Here is a 27743-nt window from a genome sequence, read left to right as displayed (position 1 = left end):
TAAATGTCCCCACTAGGGATACGCTATACATAAATGTCCCCACTAGGGTTATACTATATGTAAATGTCCCCACTAGGGATACGCTGTACATAAATGTCCCCACTAGGTTTATACTATATGTAAATGTCCCCACTAGGGATACGCTATACGTAAATGTCCCCACTAGGGTTACGCTGTATGTAAATGTCCCCACTAGGGATACCCTGTACGTAAATGTCCCCACTAGGGTTATACTGTATGTAAATGTCCCCACTAGGGATACGCTATACGTAAATGTCCCCACTAGGGATATGCTGTATGTAAATGTCGCCACTAGGGATACACTGTATGTAAATGTCCCCACTAGGGATACTCTGTATGTAAATGTCCCCACTAGGGATACGCTGTATGTAAATGTCCCCACTAGGGTTATACTTTACGTAAATGTCCCCACTACAGATACGCTGTACGTAAATGTCCCCACTAGGGATACGCTGTACGTAAATGTCCCCACTAGTGTTATACTGTATGTAAATGTCCCCACTAGGGATACGCTATACGTAATTCTCCCCACTAGGGATACGCTGTACGTAAATGTCCCCAGTAGGGATACGCTGTACGTAAATGTCCCCACTAGGGTTATACTTTACGTAAATGTCCCCACTAGTATTATACTGTATGTAAATGTCCCCACTAGGGATACGCTATACGTAATTGTCCCCACTAGGGATACGCTGTATGTAAATGTCACCACTAGGGATACGCTGTATGTAAATGTCCCCACTAGGATTACACTGTATGTAAATGTCCCCACTAGGGATACGCTGTATGTAAATGTCACCACTAGGGAGACGCTGTATGTAAATGTCCCCACTAGGATTACACTGTATTTAAATGTCCCCACTAGGGATACGCTGTATGTAAATGTCCCCACTAGGGATACGCTGTATGTAAATGTCCCCACTAGGGATACGCTGTATGTAAATGTCCCCACTAGGGATACGCTGTATGTAAATGTATGTAAGCGGTGTTGGTAGGGATCGGGGGACAACTGTGAATTGCTCAGGTACCTTGATATCCAATGTGAGCTACTGTAGATACTCAGATAACAGCTGGACGCCGGTCCTTTATCATGAATAAGCCCCCTGCAATATTATGTAAGAACATGAGACGTCATTATTGTGCACTTAATTACACATCAATAGTAAGATAGAACCTGCCTCTAGCATTGTGTTACTGCTGATGTGGACACTGGGACTTCTTATATTTTATGCAGTTAGAAATAAGAATTCGATGGAATCATGATTCGCCTGTAGATATTAATTTCCCGTCATGTTGCAGCACTCAGCAGAGGGAATGTTAGTATGACTGAGACTGTGGTGAGAGCCCCTCTGGATGTGGCTGGAATTCGGGATGGGGGCTGGGAAAGTTTGGTGAGCAGGGCATTTGTAGTGTGGAGGAGGTTAGATTAGGAGAGAGGGGAGGGAGAGGGCTCAGCCTGTTCTGCTGAATTTCACTCATTGCATTACTACTACTCAGTCCTGTGCAAGTCTCTGCCTGGAGAGTGACAATGTACCTGATCCCTATTGTGCTGGCAGTCCTATGCCCTACTGCCCGGCTCACCATAGGGACTGCTGCTCCCCACAGCAGCACAGCCAGAATGGCCACCACACAGAGGACCCTCATAACTAACTATAGCCCCTCAGGAACTCAAGGAGGCAATGGGGCTGTGCAGCCCATCCTGCATGTGAATGGGACTGTGATGGAGCCTGTCCACAAGGACAGGGACAATAAGATGTCTGAGGAGAAAACTGCGAAGAAGAAAGGTGAGGCTGATGCTACCAACATGTCCTGTGTGCAGTATGATGGCTGTGTGTGCTCCTGCTTGGCTTTTATTAGACCTGTGCAGCAAATCTGAGGTCCGCTCTAGGAGGTATCTTTCATATGAAGGATCAAGTTATGGGATGAATGCAGAAGGTCCATTTGTGTGGACATTGCAGCAAGTGGAGCCTTTATGCATGAGCAGTGTACTCAGGTAGGCGCCCTAAGCGGGGCAGCAGGTAGACATCATCAGTATCCTCAGGTGAAATTCATTCTGGAGCAGAATCCTCAGGTAGAATTCATACAAGAACAGTGTCTCAGGTTCAAGTCATACAGGAGAAGTGTCCTCAGGTAGACATTATACAGGAGACGTGTCCTCAGGAAGGTATTATACTGGAGCAGTGTCCTCAGCAAGAATTCACACAGGAGCAGTGTCATCAGGAAGACTTCATACAGAAGCAGTGTGCTCAGGAATAATTCATACTGTAGCAATGTCCTCAGGTAGAATTCATACAGAAGTGTCCTCAGGTAGACATCATACAGAAGTGTCCTCAGGTAGACGTCATACAGGAGCAGTATACTCATGAATAATTCATACTGTAGCAAAGTCCTCAGGTAGAATTCATACAGGAGAAGTATCCTCATGAAGGTATCTTACGGGAGCAGTGTCTTAAGTAAGTTATTATGCTAGAGCAGTGTCCTCAGGTAGAATTCATACAGGATAAGTGTTCTCAGGTAGACATCATACAGGAGGTGTCCTCAGAAAGGTATCATACAGGAGCAGTGTCCTCAGGAAGGTATTATACAGAAGATGTGTCCTCAGATATCATACAGGAGACGTGTCCTCAGGTATGTATCATACAGGTGCAGTGTCCGCAGGAAGGAATTATGCTGGAGCAGTGTCCTAAGGTAGAATTCATACAGGTGAAGTGTCTTCAGATAGACATAACACAGAAGTGTCCCCAGGAAGGTATCATACAGTAGCAGTGTCCTCTGGAAGGTATTATACAGGAGCAGTGTCCTCAGGTAGGCATAATACAGTGGCAGTATCCTCAGGAAGGTAATATACAGGAGCAGTGTCCTCAGGAAGGTATTATACAGGAGCAGTGTCCTCAGGTAGGCATTACATTACACAGGAGCAGTTTTCCCAGGAAGATAGCATACAGGACCAGTATCTTCAGGTAGACATCACACAGGAGCAGTGTCCTCAGTCATCACACAGGAGCATTGTCCTCAGTTAGGTGTCATACAGGAGCAGTGTTCTCAGGAAGATGTAAAAAAGAAGCAATGTCCTCAGGTAGACATTATACATATGCAGTGTCCTCACAAAGATGTCAGAAAGGAGAAGTGTCCTGAGGCATAAATCACACAGGAGCAGTGTCCTCAGTTAGGCATCATACAGGAGCATTGTCCTCAGGTAAGTGTTATACAGGAGCATTGTACTCGGGTAGTCATATCACAGGAGCAGTGTCCTCAGTCATCACATAGGAGCAGTGTCCTCAGTCATTACACAGGAGCAGTGTCCTCAGGTAGGCGTCACACAGGAGCAGTGACCTCAGCTAGAAGTCACACAGGAGCAGTGTCCTCAGGTAGATGACACACAAGAGCAGTGTCCTCAGGTAGACGTCACACAGGAGCAGTGTCCTCAGGTAGGTGTCACACAGGAGCAGTGTCCTCAGTTAGGAGTCACACAAGAGCAGTGTACTCAGGTAGATTTCACACTGGAGCAGTGTCCTCAGGTAGGCATCACACAGGAGCAGTGTCCTCAGGTAGGCGTCACACAGGAGCAGTGACCTCAGCTAGGAGTCACACAGGAACAGTGACCTCAGGTAGGCGTCACACAGGAGCAGTGTCCTCAGGTAGACGTCACACAGGAGCAGTGTCCTCAGGTAGGCGTCACACTGGAGCAGTGTCCTCAGGTAGGAGTCACACAGGAGCAGTGTCCTCAGGTAGACATCACACAGGAGCAGTGACCTCAGCTAGGAGTCACACAGGAGCAGTGTCCTCAGGTAGATTTCACACTGGAACAGTGTCCTCAGGTAGGCGTCACACTGGAGCAGTGTCCTCAGGTAGGCGTCACACAGGAGCAGTGACCTCAGCTAGGAGTCACACAGGAGCAGTGTCCTCAGGTAGGCGTCACACAGGAGCAGTGTCCTCAGGTAGACGTCACACAGGAGCAGTGTCCTCAGGTAGGCGTCACACTGGAGCAGTGTCCTCAGGTAGGAGTCACACAGGAGCAGTGTCCTCAGGTAGGCATCACACAGGAGCAGTGACCTCAGCTAGGAGTCACACAGGAGCAGTGTCCACAGGTAGATGTCACACAGGAGCAGTGTCCTCAGGTAGGCGTCACACTGGAGCAGTGTCCTCAGGTAGGCATCACACAGGAGCAGTGTCCTCAGCTAGGAGTCACATAGGAGCAGTGTCCTCAGGTAGACGTCACACTGGAGCAGTGTACTCAGGTAGACATCACACAGGAGCAGTGTCCTCAGGAAGGCGTCACACAGGAGCAATGTCCTCAAGTAGGTGTCACACAGGAGCAGTATCCTCAGCTAGGAGTCACACAGGAGCAGTGTTCTCAGGTAGGCATAACACTGAAGCAGTGTCCTCAGGTAGGAGTCACACTGGAGCAGTGTCCTCAGGTAGACGTCACACTGGAGCAGTGACCTCAGCTAGGAGTCACATCGGAGCAGTGTCCTCAGGTAGGCGTCACAAAGGAGCAGTGTCCTCAGGTAGACGTCACACAGAAGCAGTGTCCTCAGGTAGGCATTGTCCTCAGCTAGGTGTCACACAGGAACAGTGTCCTCAGGTAGACGTCACACAGGAGCAGTGTACACAGGTAGACGTCACACAGGAGCAGTGTACTCAGGTAGGCGTCACACAGGAGCAGTGTCCTCAGGTAGGTGTCACACTGGAGCAGTGTCCTCAGGTAGGCGTCACACAGGAGCAGTGTCCTCAGGTAGGCGTCACACAGCAGCAGTGTCCTCAGGTAGATGTCACACAGGAGCAGTGTCCTCAGGTAGACGTCACACAGGAGCAGTGTCCTCAGCTAGGAGTCACATAGAAGCAGTGTCCTCAGGTAGACGTCACACAGGAGCAGTGTCCTCAGGTAGGCGTCACATTGGAGCAGTGTCCTCAGGTAGGAGTCACACAGGAGCAGTGTCCTCAGGTAGGCATCACACAGGAGCAGTGACCTCAGCTAGGAGTCACACAGGAGCAGTGTCCACAGGTAGATGTCACACAGGAGCAGTGTCCTCAGGTAGGCGTCACACTGGAGCAGTGTCCTCAGGTAGGCATCACACAGGAGCAGTGTCCTCAGCTAGGAGTCACATAGGAGCAGTGTCCTCAGGTAGACGTCACACTGGAGCAGTGTACTCAGGTAGACATCACACAGGAGCAATGTCCTCAAGTAGGTGTCACACAGGAGCAGTATCCTCAGCTAGGAGTCACACAGGAGCAGTGTTCTCAGGTAGGCATAACACTGAAGCAGTGTCCTCAGGTAGGAGTCACACTGGAGCAGTGTCCTCAGGTAGACGTCACACTGGAGCAGTGACCTCAGCTAGGAGTCACATCGGAGCAGTGTCCTCAGGTAGGCGTCACAAAGGAGCAGTGTCCTCAGGTAGACGTCACACAGGAGCAGTGTCCTCAGGTAGGCATTGTCCTCAGCTAGGTGTCACACAGGAACAGTGTCCTCAGGTAGACGTCACACAGGAGCAGTGTACCCAGGTAGACGTCACACAGGAGCAGTGTACTCAGGTAGGCGTCACACAGGAGCAGTGTCCTCAGGTAGGTGTCACACTGGAGCAGTGTCCTCAGGTAGGCGTCACACAGGAGCAGTGTCCTCAGGTAGGCGTCACACAGCAGCAGTGTCCTCAGGTAGATGTCACACAGGAGCAGTGTCCTCAGGTAGACGTCACACAGGAGCAGTGTCCTCAGCTAGGAGTCACATAGGAGCAGTGTCCTCAGGTAGACGTCACACAGGAGCATTGTCCTCAGGTAGACGTCACACAGGAGCAGTGCACTCAGGTAGACGTCACACTGGAGCAGTGTCCTCAGGTAGGCGTCACACTGGAGCAATGTACTCAGGTAGGTGTCACACAGGAGCGGTGTCCTCAGCTAGGAGTCACACAGGAGCAGTGTTCTCAGGTAGGCGTCACACTGGAGCAGTGTCCTCAGGTAGAAGTCACACTGGAGCAGTGTCCTAAGGTAGGCGTCACACAGGAGCAGTGTCCTCAGGTAGGCATCACACTGGAGCAGTGTCCTCAGGTAGGTGTCACACAGGAGCAGTGTCCTCAGCTAGGAGTCACATAGGAGCAGTGTCCTCAGGAAAACATCATACAGGAGCAGTGTACTCAGGTAGGTGTCACACAGGAGCAGTGTCCTCAGGTAGATGTCACACAGGAGCAGTGTACTCAGGTAGACGTCACACTGGAGCAGTGTCCTCAGGTAGGCGTCACACTGGAGCAGTGTCCTCAGGTAGGCGTCACACTGGAGCAGTGTCCTCAGGTAGGCGTCACGCTGTAGCAGTGTCCTCAGGTAGGCGTCACGCAGAAGCAGTGTCCTCAGGTAGACGTCACACAGCAGCAGTGTCCTCAGGTAGGCGGCACACTGGAGCAGTGTCCTCATTTAGGCATAACGCAGGAGCAGTGTGCTCAGGTGGGCGTCTCGCAGGAGCAGTGTCCTCAGGTAAGCGTCACACTGGAGCAGTGTCCTCAGGTAGGCATAACGCAGTAGCAGTGTCCTCAGGTAGGCGTCACACAGGAGCAGTGACCTCAGCTAGGAGTCACACAGCAGCAGTGTCCTCAGGTAGATGTCACACAGGAGCAGTGTCCTCAGGTAGACTTCACACAGGAGCAGTGTCCTCAGGTAGACGTCACACAGGAGCAGTGGCCTCAGCTAGGAGTCACATAGGAACAGTGTTCTCAGGTAGACGTCACAAAGGAGCATTGTCCTCAGGTAGACGTCACACAGGAGCAGTGTACTCAGGTAGACGTCACACTGGAGCAGTGTCCTCAGGTATGCGTCACACTGGAGCAATGTCCTCAGCTAGGAGTCACATAGGAGCAGTGTCCTCAGGTAGACGTCACACAGGAGCATTGTCCTCAGGTAGACGTCACACAGGAGCTGTGTACTCAGGTAGACGTCACACTGGAGCAGTGTCCTCAGGTAGGCGTCACACTGGAGCAATGTCCTCAGGTAGGTGTCACACAGGAGCAGTGTCCTCAGCTAGGAGTCACACAGGAGCAGTGTTCTCAGGTAGGCATCACACTGGAGCAGTGTCCTCAGGTAGGAGTCACACTGGAGCAGTGTCCTCAGGTAGGCGTCACACAGGAGCAGTGTTCTCAGGTAGGCATCTGTGGCCGGAGAGACCAACCAGCCACACGTGCGGCACTGAAGGGGTTAACCCCTAGTGCCCGGCGCCCTTAACAGGACAATGGGCGCTTGGCGCCACTTTAAAACTGTGCACTGGTGCTAAGCGCCATCTTTAAATATAGTGTGGGTGCTAGGCACCGGGTATTTAAGAATATATTTAATACTGTGTTTTCACCAATGTTATATTTAAGGCAATAGGCACAGTTGTAAGATTGCACATTTACATTGCAGCAAATGCCAGCACTTAGAAGGAATGTGTAAGCTGTGTTGGTTTTAAAATGCATTTACGTTTGAGGACAAATGGCTTGGAAGCTTCTCACCTAGGAATTGAGATGCTGATGACCCTGGCACCTGGAAAGGGGTGTATAGACCAGCCATTTCTTTGAGATTGAGATGTGTCTCTGTGTAACTTTATAGTCACATGCAGGTGAAAGGATTTGTTGCTGTCTTCTCTGAATATTGAGTGAACTGGGTTTGCATGGAGATGTTAGAGAGACAGGAACATGTTAATCAGATTGTGTTTTACAAATGCAAACTAGTGGGTTTCATTCAACAACAGTTTGATGTAACATTTCTTAGGCTGCATTATGTGTGATGCAGATTATGTTTAATTTACAGTATAAGAACGTTGTCTATGTGTGAGAGGGAGAATGCAATTGAAATGCAAGTTACATTTACATTTGTGAAAGAGACAGGAAGATGATAATCAGATTGTGTTTGGGATAGCCACTGGTTTGGTTATATATGAAGAGGAGCAGAACATTGCTTTATCTAATTCTTAACTTTTGAAATGTAAACTTGTATTTCTTTATATTTTCTGCAATAACCTGATTGGTTGGAGAAGACAGGGAGGGCTTACCCCCCTGTGGTACTGTGTGTAGAACTGAGATAAAAAGAGGATGCCTGTGAGCCTCCAGGTGTATTGTAACATCTTCTTCTGCTGAAAACATCTTGATTGTATGCTGTTGCCCCTAGCAATAGGGAGGAGCCTTTTTAAAGGTTATTTGAGCAAATAAACATCTTTGCCTCAAGAAGACTGCTTCATCTTGTGACCAACAGGGTTAGGCCAAACCTAGCCCCGTTCTCCGGCTGTCCAGGGAAGCACCTGACGTCTCCAAGCTCCGCCTTCCGCCAGCTACCGGTAGAGGCCTAGCAAGTGGCTAGTGGGGATTCGTCGACACCACACAGGTGTGGTAAAGCAGTGCGTCGGCACATACAGAGCAGAACCGTGGTTCCAAACGCCACGGCAGGTTAGGAGTTTGGTGGTGGCAGCGAGAACCCGCCCACAGCGCAGTGGGTGGAGTCAGTAACAGGCGGTTACTGACGGTGAGCGGGAATCCCCTATGTGGTCAGGCCTCGTGCGGCTTGACCTTCCATTCTGTGCGCAGTCAACAGGACGCGGAAGCTGCGAGTGCTTCCGTACGGTATCGTCCTGTCACAGAAATTGGTGGCATAGTGGTGGGATAATCCCAGGCGGCTTTTCATCACCCGATTGGAGAAGCCGAGTTACTCAGGAGAGGAGTAACTGCAGCGCAGGAGGACGCACAAGATGGCGGAATTCAGCGGAATGTCCAAGGAGGATCTGGAGATCGTATGCCAGGGGAAGGGTGTGGAAATCCCTTTCAACGCGTCCAAGAGCGTCATGCAGGCGGCGCTCAGGAGCTGGGAGGAGTCTCAGGTGGAGGTGGAAAACACTGACGGCGTCAGCATCGCAGAGGACGACCCAACAGTGGACCTTCGCACAGGACCGGTGAGATCCACAAGCCCCGCCCTCTCTCACAACAGCCATGTTTCCCAGCAATCCCTAGCAGGGCCAGGATCCCAACGTCCCAGGGGGGGCGACCCGGATACCCTAGCAGATCGGCTAGCGGAATTGGGGGAAAGGGCAACGGAGCAAGAACGCATGCTTGTCATTCGGATGTGGCATGCGGAGCGGGCACCACAGGCCGTGGTACCCCGGGAGCCGTTGTCAGCTGTTGTACACAGATCAGGACGAGTTCAGTTTGCCAAGTTTGCAGACAGTGATGGGGACATTGATGGACATTTGCAAGTCTTTGAGAGGACTTGTAAACTACATGATCTACCCAAGTCAGAGTGGGTGAGACACCTTGTGCCCACTCTGCATGGAGAGGCCTTGGAGGCCTATCGAGGAGTGGCGACGGAGGACTGCGGGAACTACGATGAAGTCGCGAAGGCCCTCCTCCAGCGATTCTTCATCACTCCCGAGTCTTACAGGAAGAAATTCAGAGACTTGCCTAAGAATCCTAGCAGCACCCATGAGCAGTTCGCCACCCAGCTGCGGCAGTACGTGGTGAAGTGGGTGAAGGATTCGGAAGCCACTACATGGGACGCACTGATCGACCTGATCTGCAGGGAGCAGTTCTACCGCAGGTGCGCCCAAGAAGTGAAGGAGTGGGTGCTAGATCGGGAGCCACCCAGCTTAAAAATGGCTGCCCAATTAGCCGACAAATATGTGGCAATTCGGCCACGGGGGCAGAAGCGCCCCGCCAGCAGCCAGCTCCAACAGACTGTACCACCAAGGGGACCCCCCTCTTCAGCTCATCACCCCCAAAGACAAGCATCTTCCAACCCGGGTGCTCTTGGCCAGCAACCGCACCGCAGCGTCCCTGCAACTGATCAGAGATCATCGGTGCCACGACTGGAGAAGAAGTGCTACGGCTGTGGGAAAATCGGACATTTGAGGATGAACTGTCCTGCATCCCAAGCACCCCAGACTCGTGCCCCAAATCCGAGTGCTGGAGCCCGGCTCGCTTGTTTGACGAGAGGAGATGAGCCTACAGAGACTGTTCCCCCTCCAGTCAGTCCGATGGAGTGTGGCGAGAGACAGGTGCACTCTGCGGAGAGAGTCACCTGCATGGCCAAACAGCCCCTACACAACATGTGGAGGCACCTGCAGCCAGTCCACGTGGGACCCCTGCAGGGAGAAGGCCTAAGAGACTCTGGGGCCTCAATCACTGTGGTGAGCCCCCACCTTATAGATCCTGCTGCAGTACTGCAGGGTCGCACTGCCACGGTCACCCTGGCAGAAGGAACAGAAAAAGCGGTTCCCATGGCAAGAGTCTACCTGGACTGGGGAGCTGGACCAGAGTTGCGAGAAGTTGCCGTCATGGATGGTCTCCCAACTGATGTGGTCCTAGGAAATGATCTGGGTGGTGGGATCGTCACTACGTTTGTTGGCGCCATTCCCCGGAGTCAAGTTCCAAAACCACCGTTGACATCAGCTACTCCAGCACAGCCCAGCCCAGAGGAAAAGACTACAGCTGCTAGACAACTGCCAGCACAGCCAACCACAGCATCAACCAGCCCAGAGGAAAAGATCACAGCGGCTAGATCAGTACATCGACCCCGCATGCCTTTTGCCTCTGGTATGCCTACGTCCCCTAGCAACGCAGAGGATGTCGGTTCCAGCTCGTTTGATCCTGTGGGGGTGCCCAATGATGCTCCTGACCCAAGTGGTTTGTCGACTCCGGCGGTGAGTATGAAAAACCACACTGACTTTTCCATGACTGACCCCTACCAGACTGACCCTAGTAGTCCCCACCTAGATCCCCCTGTAGAGTGTCCCAATTTAGGAGAGATTGAGGGCCACAGGCAGGAGTTTAGGGAGGCTCAACTCTCTGACCCATCCCCGAAAGGCATGAGGCGCCACTCTGGCAGCGGCCTTGACAGGGTTGGGGCAGGAAGTTTGACCTGGCGGGAAGGGTTAAGGTACAGGGTAGCCAGGAAAGTGGGAGGGGATAGACCAGATAGGGAATGTGTCCAACTGGTCCCCTCAGGGAACGTTCCTGCGCAACCGATGTCGGTTGCCAGCGAAACCCCTTTGGACAGCAACCCGGAGACAGACCGTACCCTGAAGTGCCTGACACAGAGCTTACCAGCGGTTGTGTTGTCTCTGGGCCTCTGCCCATAGGAGAACCCTTGCAGCAAGTTGCTGTGGACATAGCAGGTCCCCTGCCTGTGCACAGTAGATCGGGGAAGACACGCAGCCTCCCTGTAGTGGATGCCACACAGGATCCAGAGGCTGGTGGTCTGGCCGCCATCACTGTGGCACAGGTAGCGGACGAGGAGGAAGGAGTAGGCCTAGGTGACAGGGTAGGTTTCCCGAGTCATAGGTCGACAGAGGAGGATTGGAGGGCAGGTCTGACAGTAAGGGCAGACAGTTGCCAGATAGGTATGACGGAGGTGCAGTGCCTGGGGCACCATGTGGGAGGAGACAGGGGTAGGCCCAACCCAGAGGGGGTGGAGGCAACCAGAGGCTGTCCCCGACCCACATCACCCAGACCGGTACTGACCTTAGAACCTGTAAGGCCCTACGGACATGTTGTCATTGACTTTAGTCCTGTAGTGAACCCCTTGACAGAGATGGCTAGGAAGGGCATTCCCAAGTCAGTGGACTTTGCACCCGCTTGCGAGTTGGCATTCCAGTCATTGAAGGAGGCTCGGGTACCCGCTCCAGTGCTGATGGCGCACATTCTTGACCAGGACTGTGCGTTACGAACTACTGCGCCACTGCACGGACTGGGAGCAGTACCGAGCCAGAAAGAGCCATATGGGCAGGAGCACCCTGTGGCCTGTTTGAGCAGAAAACTGCTATGGTGGGAGGTGGGGTATGCCACAATTGGGACACCTTGGGTGGCACTTGTTTGTAACCAGCCCCCCGCCGTGGTGACTTACCACCCACCTGTTAGGTGGCTGCAACCTACCTTGGGGAAATTTGACAGACTTTTGTGGTGGAGCCTTGAACTTGGACTTCAGGTGGACTATTTCAACATTGTGCACCCACGAAGAGAGGCCCACTACACTATGGATGAACTGTCTAGGCCAGAGCCTACACATCCCAGGTAGCGTCCCCTTCACCCCAACGGACTGCGGGACCAGGACCCAAATCGTTGGGACATGGGTCCCTGGTTGACCCGCTTGAATGGGGGGGAGGAGTGTGGCCGGAGAGACCAACCAGCCACACGTGCGGCACTGAAGGGGTTAACCCCTAGTGCCCGGCGCCCTTAACAGGACAATGGGCGCTTGGCGCCACTTTAAAACTGTGCACTGGTGCTAAGCGCCATCTTTAAATATAGTGTGGGTGCTAGGCACCGGGTATTTAAGAATATATTTAATACTGTGTTTTCACCAATGTTATATTTAAGGCAATAGGCACAGTTGTAAGATTGCACATTTACATTGCAGCAAATGCCAGCACTTAGAAGGAATGTGTAAGCTGTGTTGGTTTTAAAATGCATTTACGTTTGAGGACAAATGGCTTGGAAGCTTCTCACCTAGGAATTGAGATGCTGATGACCCTGGCACCTGGAAAGGGGTGTATAGACAAGCCATTTCTTTGAGATTGAGATGTATCTCTGTGTAACTTTATAGTCACATGCAGGTGAAAGGATTTGTTGCTGTCTTCTCTGAATATTGAGTGAACTGGGTTTGCATGGAGATGTTAGAGAGACAGGAACATGTTAATCAGATTGTGTTTTACAAATGCAAACTAGTGGGTTTCATTCAACAACAGTTTGATGTAACATTTCTTAGGCTGCATTATGTGTGATGCAGATTATGTTTAATTTACAATATAAGAACGTTGTCTATGTGTGAGAGGGTGAATGCAATTGAAATGCAAGTTACATTTACATTTGTGAAAGAGACAGGAAGATGATAATCAGATTGTGTTTGGGATAGCCACTGGTTTGGTTATATATGAAGAGGAGCAGAACATTGCTTTATCTAATTCTTAACTTTTGAAATGTAAACTTGTATTTCTTTATATTTTCTGCAATAACCTGATTGGTTGGAGAAGACAGGGAGGGCTTACCCCCCTGTGGTACTGTGTGTAGAACTGAGATAAAAAGAGGATGCCTGTGAGCCTCCAGGTGTATTGTAACATCTTCTTCTGCTGAAAACATCTTGATTGTATGCTGTTGCCCCTAGCAATAGGGAGGAGCCTTTTTAAAGGTTATTTGAGCAAATAAACATCTTTGCCTCAAGAAGACTGCTTCATCTTGTGACCAACAGGGTTAGGCCAAACCTAGCCCCGTTCTCCGGCTGTCCAGGGAAGCACCTGACGTCTCCAAGCTCCGCCTTCCGCCAGCTACCGGTAGAGGCCTAGCAAGTGGCTAGTGGGGATTCGTCGACACCACACAGGTGTGGTAAAGCAGTGCGTCGGCACATACAGAGCAGAACCGTGGTTCCAAACGCCACGGCAGGTTAGGAGTTTGGTGGTGGCAGCGAGAACCCGCCCACAGCGCAGTGGGTGGAGTCAGTAACAGGCGGTTACTGACGGTGAGCGGGAATCCCCTATGTGGTCAGGCCTTGTGCGGCTTGACCTTCCATTCTGTGCGCAGTCAACGGGACGCGGAAGCTGCGAGTGCTTCCGTACGGTATCGTCCTGTCACAGCATCACATTGGGGCAGTGTCCTCAGGTAGGCGTCACACTGGAGCAATGTCCTCAGGTAGGTGTCACACAGGAGCAGTGTCCTCAGCTAGGAGTCACACAGGAGCAGTGTTCTCAGGTAGGCGTCACATTGGAGCAGTGTCCTCAGGTAGGAGTCACACTGGAGCAGTGTCCTAAGGTAGGCGTCACACAGGAGCAGTGTCCTCAGGTAGACATCACATTGGAGCAGTGTCCTCAGGTAGGTGTCACACAGGAGCAGTGTCCTCATCTAGGAGTCACATAGGAGCAGTGTCCTCAGGTAGACGTCACACTGGAGCAGTGTACTCAGGTAGACATCACACAGGAGCAGTGTCCTCAGGTAGACATCACACAGGAGCAGTGTCCTCAGGTAGGCGTCACACTGGAGCAATGTCCTCAAGTAGGTGTCACACAGGAGCAGTGTCCTCAGCTAGGAGTCACACAGGAGCAGTGTTCTCAGGTAGGCATAACACTGAAGCAGTGTCCTCAGGTAGGAGTCACACTGGAGCAGTGTCCTCAGGTAGGCGTCACGCTGTAGCAGTGTCCTCAGGTAGGCGTCACGCAGAAGCAGTGTCCTCAGGTAGACGTCACACAGCAGCAGTGTCCTCAGGTAGGCGGCACACTGGAGCAGTGTCCTCATTTAGGCATAACGCAGGAGCAGTGTGCTCAGGTGGGCGTCACGCAGGAGCAGTGTCCTCAGGTAAACGTCACACTGGAGCAGTGTCCTCAGGTAGGCATAACGCAGTAGCAGTGTCCTCAGGTAGGCGTCACACAGGAGCAGTGACCTCAGCTAGGAGTCACACAGCAGCAGTGTCCTCAGGTAGATGTCACACAGGAGCAGTGTCCTCAGGTAGACGTCACACAGGAGCAGTGTCCTCAGGTAGACGTCACACAGGAGCAGTGTCCTCAGCTAGGAGTCACATAGGAGCAGTGTCCTCAGGTAGACGTCACAAAGGAGCATTGTCCTCAGGTAGACTTCACACAGGAGCAGTGTACTCAGGTAGACGTCACACTGGAGCAGTGTCCTCAGGTAGGCGTCACACTGGAGCAATGTCCTCAGGTAGGTGTCACACAGGAGCAATGTCCTCAGGTAGGTGTCACACAGGAGCAGTGTCCTCAGCTAGGAGTCACACAGGAGCAGTGTTCTCAGGTAGGCATCACACTGGAGCAGTGTCCTCAGGTAGGAGTCACACTGGAGCAGTGTCCTAAGGTAGGCGTCACACAGGAGCAGTGTTCTCTGGTAGGCATCACATTGGAGCAGTGTCCTCAGGTAGGCATCACACTGGAGCAATGTCCTCAGGTAGGTGTCACACAGGAGCAGTGTCCTCAGCTAGGAGTCACACAGGAGCAGTGTTCTCAGGTAGGAGTCACACTGGAGCAGTGTCCTCAGGTAGGAGTCACACTGGAGCAGTGTCCTAAGGTAGGCGTCACACAGGAGCAGTGTCCTCAGGTAGACATCACATTGGAGCAGTGTCCTCAGGTAGGTGTCACACAAGAGCAGTGTCCTCAGCTAGGAGTCACATAGGAGCAGTGTCCTCAGGAAAACATCATACAGGAGCAGTGTACTCAGGTAGGTGTCACACAGGAGCAGTGTCCTCAGGTAGACGTCACACAGGAGCAGTGTACTCAGGTAGACGTCACACTGGAGCAGTGTCCTCAGGTAGGCGTCACACTGGAGCAGTGTCCTAAGGTAGGCGTCACACTGGAGCATTGTCCTCAGGTAGGCATCACACTGGAGCAGTGTCCTCAGGTAGGTGTCACACAGGAGCAGTGTCCTCAGCTAGGAGTCACATAGGAGCAGTGTCCTCAGGTAAACATCATACAGGAGCAGTGTACTCAGGTAGGCGTCACACAGGAGCAGTGTCCTCAGGTAGACGTCACACAGGAGCAGTGTACTCAGGTAGACGTCACACTGGAGCAGTGTCCTCAGGTAGGCGTCACACTGGAGCAGTGTCCTCAGGTAGACGTCACACAGGAGCAGTGTCCTCAGGTAGGCGTCACACTGGAGCAGTGTCCTTAGGTAGGAGTCACACAGGAGCAGTGTCCTCAGGTAGGCATCACACAGGAGCAGTGACCTCAGCTAGGAGTCACACAGGAGCAGTGTCCACAGGTAGATGTCACACAGGAGCAGTGTCCTCAGGTAGGCGTCAAACTGGAGCAGTGTCCTCAGGTAGGCATCACACAGGAGCAGTGTCCTCAGCTAGGAGTCACATAGGAGCAGTGTCCTCAGGTAGACGTCACACTGGAGCAGTGTACTCAGGTAGACATCACACAGGAGCAGTGTCCTCAGGTAGGCGTCACACAGGAGCAATGTCCTCAAGTAGGTGTCACACAGGAGCAGTGTCCTCAGCTAGGAGTCATACAGGAGCAGTGTTCTCAGGTAGGCATAACACTGAAGCAGTGTCCTCAGGTAGGAGTCACATCGGAGCAGTGTCCTCAGGTAGGCGTCACAAAGGAGCAGTGTCCTCAGGAAGACGTCATACAGGAGCAGTGTCCTCAGGTAGGCATCACACTGGAGCAGTGTCCTCAGCTAGGTGTCACACAGGAACAGTGTCCTCAGGTAGACGTCACACAGGAGCAGTGTACCCAGGTAGACGTCACACAGGAGCAGTGTACTCAGGTAGGCGTCACACAGGAGCAGTGTCCTCAGGTAGGTGTCACACTGGAGCAGTGTCCTCAGGTAGGCGTCACACAGGAGCAGTGTCCTCAGGTAGGCGTCACGCAGGAGCAGTGTCCTCAGGTAGATGTCACACAGGAGCAGTGTCCTCAGGTAGGCGTCACACAGAAGCAGTGTACTCAGGTAAAAGTCACACTGGAGCAGTGTCCTCAGCTAGGAGTCACACAGCAGCAGTGTCCTCAGATAGATGTCACACAGGAGCAGTGTCCTCAGGTAGACGTCACACAGGAGCAGTGTCCTCAGCTAGGAGTCACATAGGAGCAGTGTCCTCAGGTAGACGTCACACAGGAGCATTGTCCTCAGGTAGACGTCACACAGGAGCAGTGCACTCTGGTAGACGTCACACTAGAACAGTGTCCTCAGGTAGGCGTCACACTGGAGCAATGTCCTCAGGTAGGTGTCACACAGGAGCGGTGTCCTCAGCTAGGAGTCACACAGGAGCAGTGTTCTCAGGTAAGCGTCACACTGGAGCAGTGTCCTCAGGTAGGAGTCACACTGGAGCAGTGTCCTAAGGTAGGCGTCACACAGGAGCAGTGTACTCAGGTAGACGTCACACTGGAGCAGTGTCCTCAGCTAGGAGTCACACAGGAGCAGTGCCCTCAGGTAGGAGTCACACTGGAGCAGTGTCCTAAGGTAGGTGTCACACAGGAGCAGTGTCCTCAGGTAGGCATCACATTGGAGCAGTATCCTCAGGTAGGTGTCACACAGGAGCAGTGTCCTCAGCTAGGAGTCACATAGGAGCAGTGTCCTCAGGAAAACATCATACAGGAGCAGTGTACTCAGGTAGGTTTTACACAGGAGCAGTGTCCTCAGGTAGACGTCACACTGGAGCAGTGTCCTCAGGTAGGCGTCACACTGGAGCAGTGTCCTAAGGTAGGCGTCACACTGGAGCAGTGTCCTCAGGTAGGCATCACACTGGAGCAGTGTCCTCAGGTAGGTGTCACACAGGAGCAGTGTCCTCAGGTAGGAGTCACATAGGAGCAGTGTCCTCAGGTAAACATCATACAGGAGCAGTGTCCTCAGGTAGGCGTCACACAGGAGCAGTGTCCTCAGGTAGACGTCACACAGGAGCAGTGTACTCAGGTAGACGTCACACTGGAGCAGTGTCCTCAGGTAGGCGTCACACTGGAGCAGTGTCCTCAGGTAGGAGTCACGCAGGAGCAATGTCCTCAGGTAGGCGTCACACTGGAGCAGTGTCTTCAGGTAGGCGTCACATAGGAGCAGTGTCCTCAGCTAGGAGTCAAATAGAAGCAGTGTCCTCAGCTAGGAGTCACACAGGAGCAGTGTGCTCAGGTAGGCGTCACACAGGAGCAGTGTCCTCAGGTAGACGTCACACAGGAGCAGTGTCCTCAGGTAGACGTCACACAGGAGCAGTGTACTCAGGTAGATGTCACACTGGAGCAGTGTCCTCAGCTAGGCGTCACACATGAGCAGTGTCCTCAGGTAGATGTCCCACAGGAGCAGTGTCCTCAGGTAGACGTCACACTGGAGCAGTGTCCTCAGGTAGGCGTCACACAGGAGCAGTGTCCTCAGGTAGACGTCACACAGGAGCAGTGTCCTCAGGTAGGCGTCACACTGGAGCAGTGTCCTCAGTTAGGAGTCACACAGGAGCAGTGTCCTCAGGTAGGCATCACACAGGAGCAGTGACCTCAGCTAGGAGTCACACAGGAGCAGTGTCCACAGGTAGATGTCACACAGGAGCAGTGTCCTCAGGTAGGCGTCACACTGGAGCAGTGTCCTCAGGTAGGCATCACACAGGAGCAGTGTCCTCAGCTAGGAGTCACATAGGAGCAGTGTCCTCAGGTAGACGTCACACTGGAGCAGTGTACTCAGGTAGACATCACACAGGAGCAGTGTCCTCAGGTAGGCGTCACACAGGAGCAATGTACTCAAGTAGGTGTCACACAGGAGCAGTGTCCTCAGCTAGGAGTCACACAGGAGCAGTGTTCTCAGGTAGGCATAACACTGAAGCAGTGTCCTCAGGTAGGAGTCACACTGGAGCAGTGTCCTCAGGTAGACGTCACACTGGAGCAGTGACCTCAGCTAGGAGTCACATCGGAGCAGTGTCCTCAGGTAGGCGTCACAAAGGAGCAGTGTCCTCAGGTAGACGTCACACAAGAGCAGTGTCCTCAGGTAAGCGTCACACTGGAGCAGTGTCCTCAGCTAGGAGTCAAACAGCAGCAGTGTCTTCAGGTAGACGTCACACAGGAGCATTGTCCTCAGGTAGACGTCACACAGGAGCAGTGTACTCAGGTAGACGTCACACAGGAGCAATGTCCTCAAGTAGGCGTCACACAGGAGCAATGTCCTCAAGTAGGTGTCACACAGGAGCAGTGTCCTCAGCTAGGAGTCACACAGGAGCAGTGTTCTCAGGTAGGCATATCACAGAGGAGCATTGTCCTCAGGTAGGTGTCACACTGGAGCAGTGTCCTCAGGTAGGCGTCACACAGGAGCAGTGTCCTCAGGTAGGCGTCACGCAGGAGCAGTGTCCTCAGGTAGACGTCACACAGGAGCAGTGTCCTCAGGTAGGCGTCACACAAGAGCAGTGTACTCAGGTAAGCGTCACACTGGAGCAGTGTCCTCAGCTAGGAGTCACACAGCAGCAGTGTCCTCAGGTAGATGTCACACAGGAGCATTGTCCTCAGGTAGACGTCACACAGGAGCAGTGTCCTCAGCTAGGAGTCACATAGGAGCAGTGTCTTCAGGTAGACGTCACACAGGAGCATTGTCCTCAGGTAGACGTCACACAGGAGCAGTGTACTCAGGTAGACGTCACACTGGAGCAGTGTCCTCAGGTAGGCTTCACACTGGAGCAATGTCCTCATGTAGGTGTCACACAGGAGCGGTGTCCTCAGCTAGGAGTCACACAGGAGCAGTGTACTCAGGTAGGCGTCACACTGGAGCTGTGTCCTCAGGTAGGAGTCACACTGGAGCAGTGTCCTAAGGTAGGCATCACACAGGAGCAGTGTCCTCAGGTAGGCATCACACTGGAGCAGTGTCCTCAGGTAGGTGTCACACAGGAGCAGTGTCCTCAGCTAGGAGTCACATAGGAGCAGTGTCCTCAGGAAAACATCATACAGGAGCAGTGTACTCAGGTAGGTGTCACACAGGAGCAGTGTCCTCAGGTAGACGTCACACTGGAGCAGTGTCCTCAGGTAGGCGTCACACTGGAGCAGTGTCCTCAGGTAGTCGTCACACTGGAGCAGTGTCCTCAGGTAGTCGTCACGCAGGAGCAGTGTCCTCAGGTAGGCGTCACGCAGAAGCAGTGTCCTCAGGTAGACGTCACACAGCAGCAGTGTCCTCAGGTAGGCGGCACACTGGAGCAGTGTCCTCAGTTAGGCATAACGCAGGAGCAGTGTGCTCAGGTGGGCGTCACGCAGGAGCAGTGTACTCAGGTAAGCGTCACACTGGAGCAGTGTCCTCAGGTAGGCATAACACAGTAGCAGTGTCCTCAGGTAGGCGTCACACAGGAGCAGTGACCTCAGCTAGGAGTCACACAGCAGCAGCAGTGTCCTCAGGTAGATGTCACACAGGAGCAGTGTCCTCAGGTAGACGTCACACAGGAGCAGTGTCCTCAGGTAGACGTCACACAGGAGCAGTGTCCTCAGCTAGGAGTCACATAGGAGCAGTGTCCTCAGGTAGACGTCACACAGGAGCATTGTCTTCAGGTAGACGTCACACAGGAGCAGTGTACTCAGGTAGACGTCACACTGGAGCAGTGTCCTCAGGTAGGCGTCACACTGGAGCAATGTCCTCAGGTAGGTGTCACACAGGAGCAGTGTCCTCAGCTAGGAGTCACACAGGAGCAGTGTTCTCAGGTAGGTGTCACACTGGAGCAGTGTCCTCAGGTAGGAGTCACACTGGAGCAGTGTCCTAAGGTAGGCGTCACACAGGAGCAGTGTCCTCAGGTAGGCATCACATTGGAGCAGTGTCCTCAGGTAGGTGTCACACAGGAGCAGTGTCCTCAGCTAGGAGTCACATAGGAGCAGTGTCCTCAGGTAGACGTCACACTGGAGCAGTGTACTCAGGTAGACATCACACAGGAGCAGTGTCCTCAGGTAGGCGTCACACAGGAGCAATGTCCTCAAGTAGGTGTCACACAGGAGCAGTGTCCTCAGCTAGGAGTCACACAGGAGCAGTGTTCTCAGGTAGGCATAACACTGTAGCAGTGTCCTCAGGTAGGAGTCACACTGGAGCAGTGTCCTCAGGTAGACGTCACACTGGAGCAGTGACCTCAGCTTGGAGTCACATCGGAGCAGTGTCCTCAGGTAGGCGTCACAAAGGAGCAGTGTCCTCGGGTAGACGTCACACAGGAGCAGTGTCCTCAGGTAGGCATCACACTGGAGCAGTGTACTCAGCTAGGTGTCACACAGGAACAGTGTCCTCAGGTAGACGTCACACAGGAGCAGTGTACCCAGGTAGACGTCACACAGGAGCAGTGTACTCAGTTAGGCGTCACAGAGGAGCATTGTCCTCAGGTAGACGTCACACAGGAGCAGTGTCCTCAGGTAGGCCGGTGTCCTCAGGTAGACGTCACACAGGAGCAGTGTCCTCAGGTAGGCGTCACACAGGAGCAGTGTACTCAGGTAAGCGTCACACTGGAGCAGTGTCCTCAGCTAGGAGTCACACAGCAGCAGTGTCCTCAGGTAGATGTCACACAGGAGCAGTGTCCTCAGGTAGACGTCACACAGGAGCAGTGTCCTCAGCTAGGAGTCACACAGGAGCATTGTCCTCAGGTAGACGTCACACAGGAGCAGTGTACTCAGGTAGACGTCACACTGGAGCAGTGTCCTCAGGTAGGCTTCACACTGGAGTAATGTCCTCAGGTAGGTGTCACACAGGAGCGGTGTCCTCAGCTAGGAGTCACACAGGAGCAGTGTACTCAGGTAGGCGTCACACTGGAGCTGTGTCCTCAGGTAGGAGTCACACTGGAGCAGTGTCCTAAGGTAGGCGTCACACAGGAGCAGTGTCCACAGGTAGGCATCACACTGGATCAGTGTCCTCAGGTAGGTGTCACACAGGAGCAGTGTCCTCAGCTAGGAGTCACATAGGAGCAGTGTCCTCAGGAAAACATCATACAGGAGCAGTGTACTCAGGTAGGTGTCACACAGGAGCAGTGTCCTCAGGTAGACGTCACACAGGAGCAGTGTACTCAGGTAGACGTCACACTGGAGCAGTGTCCTCAGGTAGGCGTCACACTGGAGCAGTGTCCTCAGGTAGTCGTCACACTGGAGCAGTGTCCTCAGGTAGACGTCACGCAGGAGCAGTGTCCTCAGGTAGGCGTCACGCAGAAGCAGTGTCCTCAGGTAGACGTCACACAGCAGCAGTGTCCTCAGGTAGGCGGCACACTGGAGCAGTGTCCTCAGTTAGGCATAACGCAGGAGCAGTGTGCTCAGGTGGGCGTCACGCAGGAGCAGTGTACTCAGGTAAGCGTCACACTGGAGCAGTGTCCTCAGGTAGGCATAACACAGTAGCAGTGTCCTCAGGTAGGCGTCACACAGGAGCAGTGACCTCAGCTAGGAGTCACACAGCAGCAGCAGTGTCCTCAGGTAGATGTCACACAGGAGCAGTGTCCTCAGGTAGACGTCACACAGGAGCAGTGTCCTCAGGTAGACGTCACACAGGAGCAGTGTCCTCAGCTAGGAGTCACATAGGAGCAGTGTCCTCAGGTAGACGTCACACAGGAGCATTGTCTTCAGGTAGACGTCACACAGGAGCAGTGTACTCAGGTAGACGTCACACTGGAGCAGTGTCCTCAGGTAGGCGGCAATGTCCTTAGGTAGGTGTAACACAGGAGCAGTGTCCTTAGCTAGGAGTCACACAGGAGCAGTGTACTCAGGTAGGCGTCACACTGGAGCAGTGTCCTCAGGTAGGAGTCACACTGGAGCAGTGTCCTAAGGTAGGCGTCACACAGGAGCAGTGTCCTCATGTAGGCATCACATTGGAGCAGTGTCCTCAGGTAGGTGTCACACTGCAGCAGTGTCCTCAGCTAGGAGTCACATAGGAGCAGTGTCCTCAGGAAAACATCATACAGAACCAGTGTACTCAGGTAGGTGTCACACAGGAGCATTGTCCTCAGGTAGACGTCACACAGGAGCAGTGTCCTCAGGTAGACGTCACAGAGGAGCAGTGTACTCAGCTAGGAGTCACATAGGAGCAGTGTCCTCAGGTAGACGTCACACAGGAGCATTGTCTTCAGGTAGACGTCACACAGGAGCAGTGTACTCAGGTATACGTCACACTGGAGCAGTGTCCTCAGGTAGGTGTCACACAGGAGCAGTGTCCTCAGCTAGGAGTCACACAGGAGCAGTGTTCTCAGGTAGGCGTCACACTGGAGCAGTGTCCTCAGGTAGGAGTCACACTGGAGCAGTGTCCTAAGGTAGGCGTCACACTGGAGCAGTGTCCTCAGGTAGGCATCACACTGGAGCAGTGTCCTCAGGTAGGTGTCACACAGGAGCTGTGTCCTCAGCTAGGAGTCACATAGGAGCAGTGTCCTCAGGTAAACATCATACAGGAGCAGTGTCCTCAAGTAGGCGTCACACAGGAGCAGTGTCCTCAGGTAGACGTCACACAGGAGCAGTGTACTCAGGTAGACGTCACACTGGAGCAGTGTCCTCAGGTAGGCGTCACACTGGAGCAATGTCCTTAGGTAGGTGTCACACAGGAGCAGTGTCCTCATCTAGGAGTCACACAGGAGCAGTGTCCTCAGGTAGGAGTCACACTGGAGCAGTGTCCTAAGGTAGGCGTCACACAGGAGCAGTGTACTCAGGTAGACGTCACACTGGAGCAGTGTCCTCAGGTAGGCGTCACACTGGAGCAGTGTCCTAAGGTAGGCGTCACACTGGAGCAGTGTCCTCAGGTAGGCATCACGCAGGAGCAGTGTCCTCAGGTAGGCGTCACGCAGAAGCAGTGTCCTCAGGTAGACGTCACACAGCAGCAGTGTCCTCAGGTTGGCGGCACACTGGAGCAGTGTCCTCAGTTAGGCATAACGCAGGAGCAGTGTGCTCAGGTGGGCGTCACGCAGGAGCAGTGTACTCAGGTAAGCGTCACACTGGAGCAGTGTCCTCAGGTAGGCATAACGCAGTAGCAGTGTCCTCAGGTAGGCGTCACACAGGAGCAGTGACCTCAGCTAGGAGTCACACAGCAGCAGCAGTGTCCTCAGGTAGATGTCACACAGGAGCAGTGTCCTCAGGTAGACGTCACACAGGAGCAGTGTCCTCAGGTAGACGTCACACAGGAGCAGTGTCCTCAGCTAGGAGTCACATAGGAGCAGTGTCCTCAGGTAGACGTCACACAGGAGCATTGTCTTCAGGTCGACGTCACACAGGAGCAGTGTACTCAGGTAGACGTCACACTGGAGCAGTGTCCTCAGGTAGGCGTCACACTGGAGCAATGTCCTCAGGTAGGTGTCACACAGGAGCAGTGTCCTCAGCTAGGAGTCACACAGGAGCAGTGTTCTCAGGTAGGCGTCACACTGGAGCAGTGTCCTCAGGTAGGAGTCACACTGGAGCAGTGTCCTAAGGTAGGCGTCACACAGGAACAGTGTCCTCAGGTAGGCATCACATTGGAGCAGTGTCCTCAGGTAGGTGTCACACAGGAGCAGTGTACTCAGCTAGGAGTCACATAGGAGCAGTGTCCTCAGGAAAACATCATACAGGAGCAGTGTACTCAGGTAGGTGTCACACAGGAGCAGTGTCCTCAGGTAGACGTCACACAGGAGCAGTGTACTCAGGTAGACGTAACACTGGAGCAGTGTCCTCAGGTAGGCGTCACACTGGAGCAGTCTCCTAAGGTAGGCGTCACACAGGAGCAGTGTCCTCAGGTAGGCATCACACTGGAGCAGTGTCCTCAGGTAGGTGTCACACAGGAGCAGTGTCCTCAGCTAGGAGTCACATAGGAGCAGTGTCCTCAGGTAAACATCATACAGGAGCAGTGTCCTCAGGTAGGCGTCACACAGGAGCAGTGTCCTCAGGTAGACGTCACACAGGAGCAGTGTACTCAGGTAGACGTCACACTGGAGCAGTGTCCTCAGGAAGGCGTCACACTGGAGCAATGTCCTCAGGTAGGTGTCACACAGGAGCAGTGTCCTCATCTAGGAGTCACACAGGAGCAGTGTTCTCAGGTAGGCGTCACACTGGAGCAGTGTCCTCAGGTAGGAGTCACACTGGAGCAGTGTCCTAAGGTAGGCGTCACACAGGAGCAGTGTCCTCAGGTAGGCATCACATTGGAGCAGTGTCCTCAGGTAGTTGTCACACAGGAGCAGTGTCCTCAGCTAGGAGTCACATAGGAGCAGTGTCCTCAGGAAAACATCATACAGGAGCAGTGCACTCAGGTAGGTGTCACACAGGAGCAGTGTCCTCAGGTAGACGTCACACAGGAGCAGTGTACTCAGGTAGACGTCACACTGGAGCAGTGTCCTCAGGTAGGCGTCACACTGGAGCAGTGTCCTAAGGTAGGCGTCACACTGGAGCAGTGTCCTCAGGTAGGCATCACACTGGAGCAGTGTCCTCAGGTAGATGTCACACAGGAGCAGTGTCCTCAGCTAGGAGTCACATAGGAGCAGAGTCCTCAGGTAAACATCATACAGGAGCAGTGTCCTCAGGTAGGCGTCACACAGGAGCAGTGTCCTCAGGTAGACGTCACACAGGAGCAGTGTACTCAGGTAGACGTCACACTGGAGCAGTGTCCTCAGGTAGGCGTCACACTGGAGCAATGTCCTCAGGTAGGTGTCACACAGGAGCATTGTCCTCATCTAGGAGTCACACAGGAGCAGTGTTCTCAGGTAGGCGTCACACTGGAGCAGTCTCCTCAGGTAGGCGTCACACTGGAGCAGTGTCTTCAGGTAGGCGTCACATAGGAGCAGTGTCCTCAGCTAGGAGTCAAATAGAAGCAGTGTCCTCAGCTAGGAGTCACACAGGAGCACTGTGCTCAGGTAGGCGTCACACAGGATCAGTGTCCTCAGGTAGATGTCACACAGGAGCAGTGTACTCAGGTAGACGTCACACAGGAGCAGTGTACTCAGGTAGATGTCACACTGGAGCAGTGTCCTCAGCTAGGCGTCACACATGAGCATTGTCCTCAGGTAGATGTCCCACAGGAGCAGTGTCCTCAGGTAGGCGTCACACAGAAGCAGTGTCCTCAGCTATGAGTCACACAGGAGCAGTGTCCTCAGGTAGGTGTCACACAGGAGCAGTTTCCTCAGGTAGGCGTCACAATGAAGCAGTGTCCTCAGGTAGGCGTCAAACTGGAGCAGTGTCCTCAGGTAGACGTCACACAGGAGCAGTGTACCCAGGTAGACGTCACACAGGAGCAGTGTACTCAGGTAGGCATCACACAGGAGCAGTGTCCTCAGGTAGGTGTCACACTGGAGCAGTGTACTCAGGTAGGCGTCACACTGGAGCAGTGTCCTCAGGTAGGCGTCAAACTGGAGCAGTGTCCTCAGGTAGGCGTCACGCAGGAGCAGTGTCCTCAGGTAGATGTCACACAGGAGCAGTGTCCCCAGGTAGGTGTCACACAGGAGCAGTGTACTAAGGTAAGCGTTACACTGGAGCAGTGTCCTCAGGTAGGCATAACGCAGTAGCAGTGTCCTCAGGTAGGCGTCACACAGGAGCAGTGACCTCAGCTAGGAGTCACACAGCAGCAGTGTCCTCAGGTAGATGTCACACAGGAGCAGTGTCCTCAGGTAGACGTCACACAGGAGCAGTGTCCTCAGGTAGATGTCACACAGGAGCAGTGTCCTCAGCTAGGAGTCACATAGGAGCAGTGTCCTCAGGTAGATGTCACACAGGAGCCTTGTCCTCAGGTAGACGTCACACAGGAGCAGTGTACTCAGGTAGACGTCACACTGGAGCAGTGTCCTCAGGTAGGCGTCACACTGGAGCAATGTCCTCAGGTAGGTGTCACACAGGAGCAGTGTCCTCAGCTAGGAGTCACACAGGAGCAGTGTTCTCAGGTAGGCGTCACACTGGAGCAGTGTTCTCAGGTAGGAGTCACACTGGAGCAGTGTCCTAAGGTAGGTGGCACACAGGAGCAGTGTCCTCAGGTAGGCATCACATTGGAGCAGTGTCCTCAGGTAGGTGTCACACAGGAGCAGTGTCCTCAGCTAGGAGTCACATAGGAGCAGTGTCCTCAGGAAAACATCATACAGGAGCAGTGTACTCAGGTAGGTGTCACACAGGAGCAGTGTCCTCAGGTAGACGTCACACAGGAGCAGTGTACTCAGGTAGACGTCACACTGGAGCAGTGTCCTCAGGTAGGCGTCACACTGGAGCAGTGTCCTCAGGTAGGAGTCAAGCAGGAGCAGTGTCCTCAGGTAGACGTCACACAGGAGCAGTTTCTTCAGGTAGGCGTCACATAGGAGTAGTGTCCTCAGCTAGGAGTCACACAGGAGCAGTGTGCTCAGGTAGGCGTCACACAGGAGCAGTGTCCTCAGGTAGACGTCACATAGGAGCAGTGTACTCGGGTAGATGTCACACAGGAGCAGTGTCCTCAGCTAGGCGTCACACAGGAGCAGTGTACTCAGGTAGATGTCCCTCAGGAGCAGTGTCCTCGGCTAGGTGTCACACAGGAGCAGTGTCTTCAGGTAGGTGTCACACAGGAGCAGTGTCCTCAGGTAGGCGTCACACCGAAGCAGCGTCCTCAGGTAGGAATCACACTGGAGCAGTGTCCTCAGGTAGGCGTCACACTGAAGCAGTGTACTCAGGTAGGCGTCACACAGGAGCAGTGTCTTCAGCTATGAGTCACACAGGAGCAGTGTCCTCAGGTAGGCGTCACACTGAAGCAGTGTCCTCAGGTAGGCGTCACACTGGAGCAGTGTCCTCAGGTAGACGTCACACAGGTGCAGTTTACTCAGGTAGACGTCAAAATGGAGCAGTGTCCTCAGGTAGGCGTCACACAGGAGCAGTGACCTCAGGTAGGTGTCACACAGGAGCAGTGTCCTCATGTAGGAGTCACACAGGAGCAGTGTCCTCAGCTAGGTGTCACACAGGAACAGTGTCCTCAGGTAGACGTTACACAGGAACAGTGTCCTCAGGTAGTCGTCACACAGGAGCAGTGTCCTCAGGTAGGCGTCACACAGGAGCAGTGTCCTCAGGTAAGCGTCACACTGGAGCAGTGTCCTCAGGTAGGCATATCGCAGGAGCAGTGTCCTCAGGTAGGCGTCACGCAGGAGCAGTGTCCTCAGCTAGGAGTCACATAGGAGCAGTGTCCTCAGGAAAACATCATACAGGAGCAGTGTACTCAGGTAGGTGTCACACAGGAGCAGTGTCCTCAGGTAGACGTCACACAGGAGCAGTGTACTCAGGTAGACGTCACACTGGAGCAGTGTCCTCAGGTAGGCGTCACACTGGAGCAGTGTCCTCAGGTAGGAGTCAAGCAGGAGCAGTGTCCTCAGGTAGACGTCACACAGGAGCAGTTTCTTCAGGTAGGCGTCACATAGGAGTAGTGTCCTCAGCTAGGAGTCACACA

The 27743-nt window shown here is 53.4% G+C and overlaps 1 protein-coding gene across 1 annotated transcript in view; it reads left to right on the top strand.

The window, feature by feature from the left end:
• The first annotated feature begins 1452 nt into the window (after positions 1-1452).
• LOC134931659 (probable carboxypeptidase X1) overlaps positions 1453-27743 on the top strand; it is a 248101-nt gene continuing 221810 nt past the window's right edge. The window contains exon 1 of the mRNA XM_063925433.1: positions 1453-1805. Within this exon, the coding sequence (XP_063781503.1) occupies positions 1550-1805 (256 nt within the window). The 5' untranslated portion in view covers positions 1453-1549. The remainder of the gene's footprint in view (positions 1806-27743) is intronic.

This window comes from Pseudophryne corroboree, chromosome 1 (assembly GCF_028390025.1).
Source record: "Pseudophryne corroboree isolate aPseCor3 chromosome 1, aPseCor3.hap2, whole genome shotgun sequence".
NCBI classification, from domain to species: domain Eukaryota; kingdom Metazoa; phylum Chordata; class Amphibia; order Anura; family Myobatrachidae; genus Pseudophryne; species Pseudophryne corroboree.
The sequence above is the reverse complement of the archived record's forward strand: the minus strand, read 5'-3'. Positions and strand labels throughout refer to the sequence as shown.